Raw genomic sequence first — 15,759 nt, 5'->3', positions numbered from 1 at the left:
CCTCGGCGTTGTCCAACTCTACTGCTAACTGCGTCATTTTCCCAGCTAGCTCAGCTAATTAGCCTTATCGATTCTCCAGAGTATATAAAAATAAAAAGACTGTTAAAGTTATTCAGTTTAATACATTTGAGAAAAAACAAAAAGGCCTCGAAACATGAAGTCATTTCTGTTGGTTTCACTTTGTTTTATTAAAGACGGATATTTATTAGGAAGAAGTAAAAATATTTGAGCTAATATGAAAAAATCTCCAGAAAATTAGACTCTAAACTGTAAAATAAACACTTTTTTTTCAGCTCCCAGTTTGATGGACATTTAGATAAATGTTTTTTTTTTCTGTTAATAGATTTAAAAATGTGAACCATCCAGGATGTTCGTCTCGTTTCTAAATCCTCCCAGAAAAACAACCTTTTTGTACATTTTCTCCCTGAATCCACTTTTTATTCACCTTTTCCTATTTTATCATCCAGATTATTGTTCTTGTTGTTATTCTAATTAATATTATTAAATTTTGTTTGTTGTACAGTAACATGCTGAAAATTCTACCTAATGCAGAATCTTCTACTGTAATTTGTCTCTTTTCAATAAAGACAAGAAAAATGCTTCTTAATATAAACTTGACTTCTGGCTTTTTATTTGTTTTCCTTTCCTAGATAAACGTAACTAGATGTTATAATAATCTGAATAAATAATAAACTCCTGATGAACCTTGATTTCTGATCCAAACAGGGTTTTTAAATGTTTCTGAAAAAAATGATGGCTTAAAGATATATATTAATAATTGAATTTGGATTATAGAAAAAGGTAGAAATTTTTCAAGAAAAAGAAAATCCAAAAAAATATGGAAAATGGAAATTTATGTTCCTTTAATTTAAAAACATTTAATGGATCTAATGTGATGATTTAAATAAACCGGATTCTAATAATTTTTTCCTACAGTTCTCATTATTCTCTATAATCTGAATATTTAATTTAAATTAAACATTAAAAGCAAACAAATAAACTAACTTCATAGATACAGAAATAATCTAATTTAGAGTTTAGTGAAACGTTTTTAGAAAATCACAGTTTGAACTTATCAAATAATTCCCTGGAAATTTAAATAAATCCAGAAGAAAAATTTAATCTAGATTAGTATTTTTTTTCCGTAAAATAAGTGTATTTGTTCTTGGATTGAGGAGATAAAAGAAACATTTTGCCAATGAAACAAGACAATTTACATTTAAAATAAGAAAACACAATCATATTGTCTTATTTCAAGTGCATTTTATCTAATTATCTTATTTTACTAAAGTAAAAATACTAATTCCACTGCCAAACTACATCATTTACCTGCTTAAATTAAAGGTAAATACTTATTTCTAGATTTTTTTGCAGTGTAAAGAATTTGATGTTATTTCAAATCTTTATTCTGAAACATTTTAGAGTAAATAAGACAAACGGCAATGAGGAAGATTACAGCTGAGGAAGAGGAGGATGATGATGGAAGGCATAGACACCCCCCCCCCCCCCCCCCCCCCTCTTTCAGAGATCATTAAGATTTAATGGCTTTATCCTCCAACAAACACATAAAATTAAGTATTTTAGTTAATTTAAACATCATATAAGAAAAATGTCTTAAATCTATTTACCATTAATTTAAGCAGGTAAGTAATAGTTTGCCACCGGAATGAAGATTTTTAATATTAAAGTCAGATAATTAGATAAAATGCACTTGAAATCAGACAATCTAATTGTGTTTTCTTGTTTTAAATGTAAATTGTTTCGTTTCTTTGGCAAAATGTCTCTTTAATCTCCTCAATCCAAGAACAAATGACTTATTTGTTTTTTAAATGACCTTATCTAGATTTAGATTAGATTTAGTGTAGTTCTATATTTTCCTCAGCTGAAGAAAATATAATATATAAATTACACTGGGAAAAAAAAAGAAATCAGGATCTTCTGTTAATTTCCGTTAATTTTATTAAACGTTGAAGGTCCTGATTTTATTGATCCACATTTTGTTTCTCCTAATTGTCAAATTATAACTTTTTCTTTTTGGATTTTATTTCTAAACTCCTGAATGATTTTAAAACTGAATCCATAAAAATAAAACTCTCTTTTTTTTCTAAACAGGGTTAATAAACTGCTTTTAAAGTTTAAATTCGCCTTAAGTATGAATCTAAACGTTTTTGGGTTTTTTTGGCACAGAGAGGACCTGGCAGCGCTCCCTGGCGCGCGCGCCATTACGCACAGGTGCTTCAGTTGCTGCGAAGAAACGGGAAATAGTGCGGATTTTAATTTAGAAGAAAATAATTTTTAATGAAGATAAAACTGAGCGCTGACCTGGATGACGTCACTGGAGCCAGGTGCGTTTCTGACCTTAATTTTAGCTTTGAAGTAGATTAATTGGATGAAACAGGTGTGGAGCCGCGCGACCTGCGTCTGATTTAACTTCTTTTTGTTTCCATTTCTGATATTTTATTTAAATTTTCATTTTTTTCATAGTTTTTACAGATTTGCGGCCTTTTAAAATGAGGTGAGTGAAGATAGATTTAGTGTGAAATGAGTCAGACTGGAGCCTCGCCTCTTTCTGTCCTTTAATCGCAGGTTTGTACATTTGAGTAGAAATAAATTAGCAGCTTTCATTCAGTCCAGAGCAGCAGAGTTCCAGCTCTTCCTCCTCCTCATCCTCTCTGCGCTGTTTTTGGCGCAGCTGCGGCGGATTGTTGGATTAAAAACTGCGGCTCTTTCTGCAGGATGGAGTTTGAGTCTCCAGCTGGTTCGGTTCTGATCCATTTCAGACAGAATCACGAAATCAAGAGTAAATATTTAAAAGTGAGTCAAAGGAAATAATCAGAGTTTATTTTCAGAGCTCTAGGGCCGGGCCTGCTCCATCTGCTGGTGCTGACTCCTGATGGCGAAGCGGCTCACGTGCACCGGGATCGGAACCACGATCTTGGGGTTCCGGCTCGGCTCCCCGGACTTGTTGTTGACGTTTCCGGCCTTGACCCGTTTCCACTTGGCGCGCCGGTTCTGGAACCAGATCTTCACCTGCACCTCGCTCAGCTTGAGCGCGTGCGCGATCTGGGAGCGCTCGGTGAGGGACAGGTACTTCTTGCAGTGGAACTCCTTCTCCAGCTCCAGCAGCTGCTCGCTGGTGAACGCGGTGCGCCGCCGCCGGTTCTTGCCGCCGCTGCCGCCGCCCGCCGCGCCGCCGCCGGAGGAGGAGCCGTGGAGGTGCGGGCCGTCCTCCAGGCCTCCGCCGCCGTCTCCGTCCTCTTTGTGGCACATGGAGGTGAGGTTGTCGTCGGAGCTGTAGTCCAGGTCGCTGTCCATGGAGAAGCTCTCCTCCTTCCGCTCCTCCTCCTTGGAGTCTTCTTTACTGAGAACTCTGGCTGCGGGGAGCAGAGGAGGAAACACTCCGATCACTTTCACATCATCACAATTATTAGTTTACAAATTAAACTGGCAGAAAAAAAGATTCCTCCTGAAATAAAGCGGAATATTAAAATACTTTATTTAAAATCAGATTAAATTGTTAATTAAAAGCGATTAAAGTCTAACTTTAGAGTCAGAATCATTTTGGACATTTAGGGATGATAAACGGGGTGAGGAAGAGGAGGGTGTCAGTATCCTTCATCAGCAGGGATCAGATTCAGGGCGCGCTCTGCGGGGATGTTCCGCTTTCACGCGTAATTACGCACCGACTAGATCTCCACGCGGCCTTCTCTCCCCGCGCGCGCGTCTAGCTGTGTGTGTGCGCGCGCACGGTGATGTCAGAGGTGATGACAAATAAAAAACAAATATGTCACGAGCCAATAAACCTGAAGCACGCGCCGCTTTCAGGCGTTTCCTGCAGAGTTTATTAAATGTCATAAATAAACTAAAAATGATGAAAATAAACTTTTTAGATCAAATAAATTTAAATAAACTAAATCAGATTATTTTTCTATTTGATCAGATGAATCTGAGGCCGCAGAGAAATAATTCCTGAATCTGATATGAAATAATTATAAAAACAACCTTATTTAATCAACAGTTAATATTGTTAAATGATTAAATTAAAATGAACATTTATTTTGTATTATTTATTAAAGTTAAATGTCGACATTATTTTAAATTTGTTTTTGGCAACTTTTTTGTTTAGAAATATTTTCATAATTATAAAAAACATAAAATAAATAATCTGATCTGCTTTTTTGTTTAAATGTAGGTTTAATTAAATGTTTTAACCATTTATAGACATTTATAGACCTCCTACCTGTGGAGGTCTGCAGCGGCGTGTCTGCGTCGTGGAAAGCCGGCAGCGCGGACTCTTTGGCCGGCAGGAAACTCTTCCCATCCTCCGCCTCCAGCCGCAGCTCCTGAGTTTTCTCGAAGGCGGCGTGCAGGGCCTGGGAGCCGAACTTCCTGGCGGCCTCCTGGTGCTGCTGGGACGGGGAGAAGCCGCCGGGCAGCGAGGCCAAGAGGGTGGAGGTGAGCGCCATGCCCTGCGTCATTCCCTGCGCCAGGCTGGAGCAGAAGCCGCTCTGCAGGCTCTGCATCTGCGGGTGGTGCGCGCTGGGCAGAGCCTGCTGCAGGGCGGGAGGCGGAGGAGGCGGCGGCTGCAGCACCACGGACCGGTAGGGCATGAACATCGGGTACCCGGTGTAGACGAAGTGTCCCGGGCTGGGCTGCGGGGGCCCCCCGATCAGGGAGTCGATGCTGAAGGCGGTGGTGCTTCCGAGTGGCCGCTGCATCACCATGAAGGACGGGCTGAACGCTGCGCTCATATGACCGACCGCTGGAGCTGCAGGAGGCCGAGGAGGAGGCGCTGTGGGACGGAGCCCCGCTGAGGCGGCGGGAGTCACCGGGAGCTGAAGGAGGAGATAATCCGCTCAGAGACAAACATTCCTCCCTAAAGTCCAGCAGCAGGAGATCAGATGCTTCCAGAAAACAAAGCTGACCGATCCGCGCGCGCCGCGCCGTGACGCACAGTGCGCACTTTGGAGAGAAGCAGCTCAAGTTAGTCTAGACCCGGACCTGAGGACTCAGTCAGCGGACTGCGGTTCTCTGAGAGCCGCTCTGCGCGCGGCGGTGCGTCTCTCCTCAGCGAGACTCTTTAGGATTTAAATTGCCCTCCCCTCCGTTTAATTGCGCTGCCTCGCGCGGCGGGAGGCCGCCTCCCCCCGCCTCTGATTGGTGGATGTCAGGTGACGATCCTGGAATCCACGCAGAGTGGAAATGAGGGTTTTATTCCGCGTGGATCAGATTGTTCTAAAGTCCTGGATCTCTGGCATCAGAGATGATCAGGATGGACCGAACCAAACACCTGGATGGGGGGGGGGGGTCCGAAACAGGAAGTCTGACGACATCCCATCTTCAAAAATGGTCCAACTTCATGAGTTTGGATCAAAGACTCCAGAAAAGTTAAAGAATCTTTTTAGTTTTAGACTAAATTCCAGGTAAAGTTCGGGTTCTGCATCAGGATGGAAGCAGCAAATCTAGAACATCTCACTCTATAATGGACATAAAACAGGAATGTTTACATTCTGCAGTTTGATAAGAAAGTATTTTAGTATATAAAGGAATGTTGATGTTCTGCTCTTCTGTGTTTTTCAGGAGGAGCAGCAGAAGTAAGGAAAGCAGAAGATCAGAGGTGAGAAAATGTTTCAGGTTTGAACCAAAACTTTCCAGGCGGTTAATGAACATTTCCATTCCTTAAACTGCAGCAGTCATCAAATGTAAACGGTGTAGAAGATAAAAAAAAACAATCTTAAAAGGTGCAAATATGTCCAATCTTTCTCCTAATCTTAATCTGGATTGAATCTAAAGGATCCGAATCGACCCTGGAAACCATAAAAGTTTGTTAGAAATGAATCCAAGCTGCAGAAACTACCTGCTGGAGTTTATGACGAATTAAAAGATGAATTAATTGATTAATCTGATGGGATTAAAGATAAACGTTTAATCATTTGATGCTAAATGAACCCAAAGATTAATGAAATTATCAAACACAACAGAGGGTGTTATTGATGAATGAGAGAGGAAATAAATATTAGATTAATGATGCAAAGATGTGGGATTAGGAAGCAGATTTGGTCGCATTCAGTAATCTGCGTCACGTTTTTGATTCTTCGTCATATTTTGGTGCAGAAAACCTAAAAATCAGCTTCTTTTCTCTGTCAGACATGTTGCCTTAAACTAACCTTCAAATATAATCAATCATGAAGCTAAAATATGTCCAAATGTTTCTCCTAATCTTAATCTGGATGGAAGGTAAAGGAAGCAGAACTGCTAATCTCAGCATAGCAGAGGATTCTGTTTCTTACAGTCGGATTAAAGGTTCCATTTTTTAATTTTCTGGTGGAGTTTATGAAATATTGTTTAAGTCTGTGGTTAAGAGTCGATGTTTCACCAGGTGAGAAGTTCAGGAAGCGTTTATGCTGATGATGTCATGACTTCCTGCTTAAATTCATATTTAATCCCCTTTGATGCTGAAAGCAGTCGATCAGAGGCGGATTGGCTTTCCTGCTCCTCCTGATGACGGGCGATTATCCCGCCATCCGTCTCCCGCCTGACGCCGCTCTAAATCACAATGTTTGCTCCGGCGTTCGGCATCAAACTGCATCCTGATGAATCCTGGAAACGACCTCCTCATCCATTCATGGAGAAGCTCATGAATGCCGGCCGCGGCGAACGCATCACATGTGACCTCTGACCCCTGAAGCCCCCTTCTCTCCTGGGCTGAGTCAAGGACATGCATGAACACCTCCTCCTCCTCCTCCTCAGGGTCACCGGGACAGGATCTCATTAAAGCCGCCTGATCTGCAGCTGCAATGCAGACATTAAATAGCAGTATTTTTCAATTAAGGCGACAAATTCAATCAAACTTCCATAGATGAGATGAAACGAGCCGCGCTCGTTTACAAGCCTTTAATTGCGCCGCCATTAGACAAATAGTGCAGCGCTCTCTGAGTCGTTATCAATCATGCGGGGGCATCAATAGTAAAAGGTTGGAAGGCAGCGGCTGTGTGCGGGGCGGGGGGGGCCGTGCATGAGGAGCGTGCGCGTGGCCGCGCTGCCACCAGCAGCTAATAAATACCCTCTTTTGTACTTATAAATTATCCAGTTTAATTAACAACATGGATTATGATTGGACTGTGATTTAATTAAAGCTTTCCTGCGCGCGGGGCGAGCGCCGCCGCCATCCATTATGATGGGGGGGGGGAATGATCAGGCTGTAAAACCATCAGCGCCGCTAGAACAGAACCGGACCCACCGGAGCCTCCAGTGGGACCGGTTCTAACCAGATCTTAAACTGAATAATGAGTCAGAATGTTCAGGTCTGGACTTTGACTAGACCGTTCTACCATAGATCAGCTCTTAATGGTCAGACTGGTTCTAATGGGGGAGGTGGGCGCTGATTCAGCTGCAGTCAGCTTCCCGCAGCATGATGCTGCCACCGCCATGTTTCATCACAGGGGGTGCTGGCAGTGTGACTCAGAGCTCCTCCTCCTTCATGGTTTTTGCTCCACCAGCTGCATCTGCATCACCACCCGGTGGCTCCGCAGCGCCACCGTCAGCGTATGGCTGAATGTAAAGGACTGATGTCCTGCCTGTGAGTGTCTGACCATTTCCTTACTGAGGAGGTTTGACCAACATGTGGGCGGAGCCATTTCTCTCCTCCAGCTGCTCCATCATCTCCATGTTCAGATGATCAGAGCTTAAAGCTTTGATCTCCATTTTTCTATTTTAGTGATTTTAATTCTTTAATGTTTGTTTAGTCTTATTTTTGCAGAGGATCTCAGAACCTTAAAGTCCAGAACATGTTGAGTCAGACTTGCATTGATTGACTGATCTGGTCTCTGATTGGTCGTTAGCAGACTTCTGACTTTTATTTTGGGGTATCGGGGGGGAGGTTTCAGTTCCTGGTTGCGATGCGACTCTGGAAGGTTTCCATCTTCAGCAGCTTCCTCAGGTTTTCCCGCTGCAGCAGGTTATTTGTTTAAACGTTGGCGGCGGTGATGATCCTCGGGTCTAGGCCATGTTTCAGAGACCTTCTGAAGCTCCGCCTCCACGCTCGGGTTCAGAGCAGCCATTGAATTTTTGATTAGCGGAGCTGAAAGGGGCTCCATTGATCCGGCAGCGAGGTCGACCCTCCGCTCCGCTGAGCAGGGAGGCCTGATGAGGATTGAATTATTCTAAGTGTCTAGTGGCAGCGAGCGCCCCCCCCGATCGATCACATGGTGCAGAGAAGCTCAGGCTGACCAGGTTCTGACGGGTTCTGGGTTGGATCGATCCAAAGATGGAGAAAAACTCCTTGGCAGATTCCTGCAGCAGATTTCTCTGCTGAACACGAAGCTCTTGGATCTTCTTTCCTTCGCTGATGAGAAGCTAAACGCTAAAAGATCAGAACATCTTCTCTGATTCTGGAGATCAGACTCAGGTCGGATTAAAGACCAGAAGCTCGTTAAGATAGTTAGAAGCTGATTCCTGTCGTCAGGGAGGGATTTATCTTTCACGTCTCAAATCTAGAGACTTTTTTCTGCTACTGGAGACTTTGGAGACAACATCTAAAAGCAGCGAACTCTGCTCTCCAGAGCGAGTAGATTGGTAACCCCGCCTCCTGCTCTCCTCTATCTTGTCTGCTGTCATGATTCATGCAGCTATTATTTCATCCAAATGAAAAATGGAGAACAGATAAGCAGATCATGGCTTGTCTACAGTGAAAAGAAGGACTGGGTTATTTACTTTGGCCTTTTTGGAAACACAGGAAGGAGCAATCAGCTAAGTGAGCTTAGTGCTTGGAAAAAATCTTTCATTCCTTTAGAGACAGCATGAAAAGTCAGCTGAGTACAAAACATAGAGAGGAAAACAAGAAGAAAAGGGACAAGAAGAGAGGGACACAACCTAGAACAGATAATGGATGTCTATTCTCAATCAGAGGGCCCCTGCCTGTCTTTGCCTAGGGCCCCATATTTCCTAAATCCGGCCCTGCCTCAGTAAACAGCAGCAGGAAGTCGGTGTGACTCCGTCTACAGCTCTACTGTCCCCCATCAGTTAATCAGGATGTTTTTCTAGCAGAGGAGCAGCTGCGTCGCCCCCTGCAGGGCGCCGCAGGGAGAACCTTCATCGATGGATCCAGACCTCCCAGAGGAGTCGGTTCTGGTTCTAAAGACGGGGAACTTCAGCTGATCTGGAAGCAGTTCTGGCTCTGAGGATCTGGACTCGTGCTAAACGGGCAGATCGTCTCCCAGCAGCGGCTAACTGGCCTCATTCCGCCTCGTTGGCGCCGTCGAGCTGCTCGACTCGCAGAGATGATGAATAAAAAGGAATAAAATGGGTTTGAGTTCATTTCTCCTCAAGCTGGAGCTGATTTTTAACGTTTAACCGTAGATTAATCCCACATTTCTACCAGGAGGGACTGAAAGCAGCAGAGCAGGTGTTCCTGCAGCCCTCCCCCTCTGCAGCCATGTGACCTTTGACCCCAGCCTGTGAAAGCATGCAGGTAGGTATGAGCTGCAGTGAGGAGGAACCAGAGCTAATCAGATCAGCTGAGGAGTCATTAAATGAGGAGGAGCGTCAGCGTCGCCTCCTATCTGCAGCCCGATTGGCTGGGAGCGCCGCGCCGCTTCGCCCCATCATCAATGGAGGCCTTGTCTGCAGACGGCGTTCTCACAGGAAACGGCTCCTGAGGCTTTAACCTCGTTAGCACCTGCGTGCTTCGAGGAGGAGGAGGAGGAGGAGCTTTATTTCTCACCTGATGCTCCTTATTCTGCTGCAACAGGAGATCTGCTGAGAGCAGAACCTTCCAGAAGAAGGTCCACCGTCCTCTGACTGCGTTGGATCTAAAGTTCTCTCAGGTTTAACAGATTTCTGACTTTTTTTGACATTTCCTCCATATGAAGAAGTTAAACTGAAATAAAATCAGTTAACTTTTATTTATTTTTTCTGTGGTCCTAATCGACTGTTCATGTCTAGATCTGAGCAGAGATCCTTTCTGGTTTCGTTATTCTGTGCAGAGGAACCGGGTCCAGAACCTGGGGGCCTCCAGGCCGGACCAGCAGGAGGTCAAGGCTCTCCAGGAGGACCTGCTTCCATCTCCAGACCAACATGGCGTCCAGATGTGGGTCTGATTACGTTAGCTTCCATTAGCGTTTCAGGTCCTGATTCACCTTTGACCTTTGGGTCCAGAGGAAAAAAAGATGGCTGATTTCTGCTGAATCGTGAGCAGATTAGTTTGTTTTTCTTCGTGTTTAAAGATAAAGCGAGTGTCGATGAGCGCCACCCTGTGGTCAGGCAGCTATGCTCAGTGAAACAGGAAGTGATGTGTGTCTCCAGTTCCTCCTGCTTTGATCTGAGCTTTAATCGCCTCCATTATAAAACAGAAGGAAACTAATGACGACTTCTAGAACATTTCTGTTTTTCTAACATCTAAAGTCTGATGGACCAATCAGAACCAAGAACCTGTTTAAATATGACCTTCAGATTTCTGAGATTAAAGTCAGAATAAAACCTTTAAATGTTTTACCTTAAAGGCGAGTTGGTTTGGATTTAAACTAAATTAACAAAGTAATTAAAGCGGCAGAAATGGATCAAATTCAGACGGTGGAACCAGAACAAAATCTGGATTAAATCTAAAATTAATAATCAGGGATTAAAAAATAACATTAAATAAAACTAAAACATCTGGACTGGAACCAGAACTACAGTGAATAGATGACAGCCTCATAGTTCTGGACTAGAACCTAAATAAATAGATCTAAGCTGAGTCTATTTCCCTGGATCCAGCAGCAGCAGCAGCAGCGTCTCTGCGGATGACAGAGCTGTGACAGATCGCTGGCTGAACATCAGGAGGCGTTTAGTTCTGCTCCGCTGTTTCATCTGAGAGGCCCTAATGAGAGCGGAGAGACTCGGAGGGACTCGGAGGAGCTGAGGACGCTCCCCGTCCCGTCCAAGCCCGGATTAAAGGGCCAATCTGTCACCTTTTGGTCTCTGCTGCCAGAGGAAGACGAGACAAAAAGGACCCAACTTAAAAAAAAACACATTTCCTGCTTTGATTGAAAGATCAGGAACTGATTCAGGATCAGTTGGTGCTTCATTTTCTAAACATTTAAATACAGTTATCTTCATTAAAGGAGGTTAATCTGGCCTTAAATCACCATGGTAACGCTTTCCTGTGGGTTTACCGTCCTTATGAGGACTGGTTCTGATGGATCCAGACGGAACCAGAACCTGATGCAGCAGAACTTCCTGGGATGTGATCAGACAGAAGTGAACTTTGCTGGGTGTGAGAGCGCGCGCCGCCTCAGGCGTTAATGAGCGCGCGGCGGCTGGACGCAGACGGAGGGAAGTCAACAGCCGCGTTAACCTGCTGATGAAACGAGCCGCTCTGAGGCCCCGGCATCATTAGCCGGCAGAGAGACAGTATGTTCCGACGGTAATGAGCCCTTTCCCATCATCCCTCACACCTTAATTAGCAGCGGGCGCGGCCCCCCGGCCCCCCCCCCCGCGCGCCGCTAATGGAGTGAACAAGGCAGAAAACGAGGACTATTAGAGCCGCACATGAAGCGCCGCTCTCCGCAGGAAACACTTGAAACATAATCGCACTTTTCTGTCTGCAGGTTCATCTGAGTCCAGGAGGCGAAGGAGCGGCAGGTTCTCCTCCTGCGGCTGGGGTCAGAGGTCACACTGCGGGGTGTGTTTGATTCCCTCACGCCGTCAGCTGAGTTTGATGCATGGCAGAGGGCGGGGCGGGCTGAGGGCCACGGACCAGGGTCAGGATTTAATCCGTCATCAGAGTGAGGAGACGCATCGAACAGAACAGGAAACAAAATGTTGGTTTCTGCTTCTTTAAATTAAGATTAACGCTTATTTTAAGGAAGGAAAAACTTTATTTATAATCAACCCAGAGGAACCAGAACCCGTCCCACAGCATGAAGTAGGCCCTGATCTAACAGCCATTACTAAGCAGACCGGGGACAGAGTGGAGGATCTGCTGCAGGAGGCATGGGCGGGTCTAGACGGGGGCCAACGGGGGCCGCTGCCCCTGAAGACATAATACTGCACTGGAACAGACCCGGTTACTGATCGGTCCTTTGGATCTATTTCATTTTTACTAATTATTTAAAACAATAAGGTGATAGCTTCCCTGCTACTGAGAAAGGATCCCAGTTTTCATCTGATAAATGTTTTTTTTCAAAGCAAATAAAAAAATACTCTAATTTTTACAGCTGAATTTATCAGTTTTTTTTTTACTTCTAATTCACATTTTCTAGAAAATGGGAATTTTAACTTAAATTAAGTCAAAAATATGTAAAATTCCTAAATTCTGAATGTAAATCAACCTAATATGACAGTTTTTTATTTCCTGCTTTTCTGGGACCCCATGAAAACATTGCTGGCCCCCTCCTGCCCCATTTGTTCTAGAACCGCCTCTGCCAGGAGGTCAGAGGTCTCCGACTCCATTTTCTGTGGAAAAAGCAAACCAGGTTCCAGTTGCTGCTCCTTCATCCGGGCGTCTCCACCTCCTCCGTGTCTGAAAACGTCTCCGATAATCCGGGACGTTTCCAGCAGAACGACCCTTCAGGGCTGCGGCACGCCGCCGCATCAGAGTCTGGATCCATTAGCGTCTGAGGAGCGCGGGCCGATTAGCCAGCTGGCTGTTATGAAACAAAGCAATTAATGTTACGTTAATAAGTCAGATTTCCAGCAATTCCACATCATGAGCTAATCGCCGACTAATTACTGCGACGGCTTATTAGTGCATCCGATGATGGGAGATTAATCGGTCTTTAACAAACTCCTCAGAGCTGCTGTGGCATCAACATCTGGCCCAGATGCTGCTGGAGTCTGTGGGATTTTCACACAGGATGGGAGGATTTCTAGAAACCCGGAGGAAGCGGCATGTTTCACAGCAGAGCGCTGCAGCAGACAGTAAAGTTTTCCTCTGCTTCACATCGGATCCCTGAGGAGACTCTAAAGGAAAGGGACCCACTGATGGAACTAGCAGAGAACATTTAAATAATCCAGATTAAAACGAACGAAGGAGTCTGACACGTTTAAAAAAATATCACTAAATTAATTATATTGTATTTTAGCCTGTCAGGAAAATAAGAACTGAGCTGCAAACACTTCAGCTAAAGATGGAAGCCGATAAAATATTAGATCTAATGAAGATTACACCTAAAAAAAACTCACAATTTAAGATGCAAATGTCATAAAAATAAAAATGTAACTTTGATCTATTGGGAAATATTTCTGCAGGAACCTAAACTCAGTTTAACCCTTTAAGCTCAGAGAACCTATGGAGCGAATTCTGCTGAAGTTATAAATGAAGGATGGAAGTAAAAACATAAAGGATCCGGTTTGTTTTCGCTCCTTCAGGCGGATTACAGAGATTATAGCAGCATCCAGATTATGGCTTCATTACTGAAGGAAGCTCTGCTGATCAGATTAATGGGATCAATAAATATTTAACATTAACTCCTGGTTTTATCGTGACTAAAAGCGAAAGTAAATCACTGAACATCTGGAAAATGATTTAGGTTGTTTGATCTTTATCAATAAAACATGGAAAAGGTTAACTGGCTGTAATAACAGCAAACATCAAGAAATTAAAGATAAATCAGTTTAATTAATGTTTCTAACAAGGAAATATTTATGTTTTGGACTCGTTAACATTTATAAATGAATCCAGTTAATCCAGATGTTCTGCAGATGTTTTATAAAGTGCAGCTATGAGCTTTAATTGGATTTTCTCTCTGCTTTAAAGGTAATTCCTAATAAATAAATTTTTTAGCTCTTGTTTTATAGTTTTAAAATGATAAAACGAGATAAAGTTTAATCTGAGAATAATCTGTGATAAATTAGTTTCATATGAACTGATGTTTTTTAAAAGCTTCAGAAGCTCCTGGTCTCGCTGGTTCCTCCAGACCTTCTGTAGATGTATGAACATAGATGCATCAGAGAAATAGACAGAAAATAAGAGAAATAATCTTAATCTGGATGTTTCTGCAGGATGGGGGTTAAAATGGAATCTTTTTAAAGCGTCTTGGATTGAAGCAATCTGAGCAGAAGGAGAGATGATCATCCATGGATGCTGAGGCAGACATAGAGTTCATAGATCTGTGAACGGATCAGCTTCTCTCAGGCCCCGCTGGGACCGCCTCTGCAGCAAACGCAGCGTGGCGTCTTGACGCCGCCGGCCGTCTTCCCGCGCTCCGTCACACTTGGCGAATAATCGGATTAAGGTGATGGAGTTTGTTCCGCTCTGTGAGCCCACCTGGACCAGAACATCTGCCTCACCTGTTTGACGGAGAAGAAACGTCCGGAAGGATCCGACTCTCAGGTTTGATCAAACGGAGGTTGCTATGGTTACCAGGGGTCAGCGGGTCAGGTTAAACGCTGCTCTTCTATAAACGTCCTCCGATGGTTCCCAGTGGATCAGCAGAGTTAACGTCTCCTGGTTGGTTGGAGGCAGAGGCCCCCATCATCACACATCCTCCACCGTGCATAACAGCAGGTAGGTGATCTGAACACACCTTTATGTTTGTGACGGAAGATCTGGATCTGATGGAGGCTGGAAGATCACGCCTCGCTGCTCCTATCAGGGTCCAGCTTTAAACTAAACTTTGTTCCAGTCGGTTTAAGTCGAGACTAAAGTCGGATCGGATCCAGCAGCCGTTTCCTGACTCATCGTCTCGTTTCCGTTCTTATTCACTTCCCTGTTCTCCTTCCATTTTAGGCTCAAATCAAATAGTTTTTAATCATTAATTTAATCAGAAACTTTAGTCTAAAGAAGTGAAAGAAATAAAAGTCCAATGTTCTGGTTCTGGTTCTCCTCCAGGAATCTGCCGTTTCTCTCCATCCTGAAATGTGGGGATTTTTCAGAGGAAGCTGATGATGCTGCAGAAAATGACATCTTTGTTATTCCTGAGGAGGATCAGGAGGTTCTGGAGGACTAGGAGGTTCTAGAGGATCAGGTGGTTCTGGAGGATCAGGAGGTTCTTGAGGATCAGGAGGTTCTGGAGGATCAGGAGGTTCTGGAGGATCAGGAGGTTCTGGAGGATCAGGAGGTTCTGGAGGATCAGGAGGTTCTGAAGAATCTGGAGGACTAGGAGGTTCTGGAGGATCAGGAAGTTCTGGAGGACTAGGAGGTTCTGAAGAATCTGGAGGACTAGGAGGTTCTGGAGGATCAGGAAGTTCTGGAGGATCAGGAGGTTCTGAAGAATCTGGAGGACTAGGAGGTTCTGAAGAATCTGGAGGACTAGGAGGTTCTGGAGGATCAGGACGTTCTGGAGGATCAGGAGGTTCTGGAGGATCAGGAGGTTCTGGAGGACTAGGAGGTTCTGGAGGATCAGGAGGTTCTGGAGGACTAGGAGGTTCTGGAGGATCAGGAGGTTCTGGAGGATCAGGAGGTTCTGAAGAATCTGGAGGACTAGGAGGTTCTGAAGAATCTGGAGGACTAGGAGGTTCTGGAGGATCAGGACGTTCTGGAGGATCAGGAGGTTCTGGAGGATCAGGAGGTTCTGGAGGATCAGGAGGTTCTGGAGGACTAGGAGGTTCTGAAGAATCTGGAGGACTAGGAGGTTCTGGAGGATCAGGAAGTTCTGGAGGACTAGGAGGTTCTGAAGAATCTGGAGGACTAGGAGGTTCTGGAGGATCAGGAAGTTCTGGAGGATCAGGAGGTTCTGGAGGATCAGGAAGTTCTGTTAATGAAGACATTTGCTTCCTGAAATCAAACAATATTTAAAGTTGTTTGTTTTTCTGCAGGTGAGAAAATAAAATGCTGAGTCA

At 44.2% G+C, this 15,759-nt stretch overlaps 1 protein-coding gene across 1 annotated transcript; it reads right to left on the bottom strand.

Moving 5' to 3' along the window:
* Positions 1-2,563: 2,563 nt before the first annotated feature.
* Positions 2,564-5,175, bottom strand: gbx2 (gastrulation brain homeobox 2). Its single transcript, XM_038303321.1, has 2 exons — positions 4,241-5,175; positions 2,564-3,374 (listed from the first exon to the last, which is right to left on the bottom strand). The coding sequence occupies exons 1-2, from the start codon at positions 4,749-4,751 to the stop codon at positions 2,854-2,856; spliced, it is 1,032 nt and encodes a 343-aa protein (XP_038159249.1). The 5' UTR covers positions 4,752-5,175; the 3' UTR covers positions 2,564-2,853.
* Between the last annotated feature and the right edge of the window lie 10,584 nt (positions 5,176-15,759).

This window comes from Cyprinodon tularosa, unplaced genomic scaffold, assembly GCF_016077235.1.
Source record: "Cyprinodon tularosa strain WSP-4 unplaced genomic scaffold, ASM1607723v1 ctg1135, whole genome shotgun sequence".
In the NCBI taxonomy this organism is placed as follows: domain Eukaryota; kingdom Metazoa; phylum Chordata; class Actinopteri; order Cyprinodontiformes; family Cyprinodontidae; genus Cyprinodon; species Cyprinodon tularosa.
This window is presented reverse-complemented; position numbering and strand designations above follow the sequence as displayed.

Bases quoted from the DNA above. Each gene is read 5' to 3' on its own strand.
- gbx2 (XM_038303321.1), bottom strand. From the start codon at position 4,751: ATGAGCGCAGCGTTCAGCCCGTCCTTCATGGTGATGCAGCGGCCACTC. The intron at 3,375-4,240 runs GTAGGAGGTCTA...TGCTCCCCGCAG, and splicing joins GCCGCTGCAGACCTCCACAG to CCAGAGTTCTCAGTAAAGAA.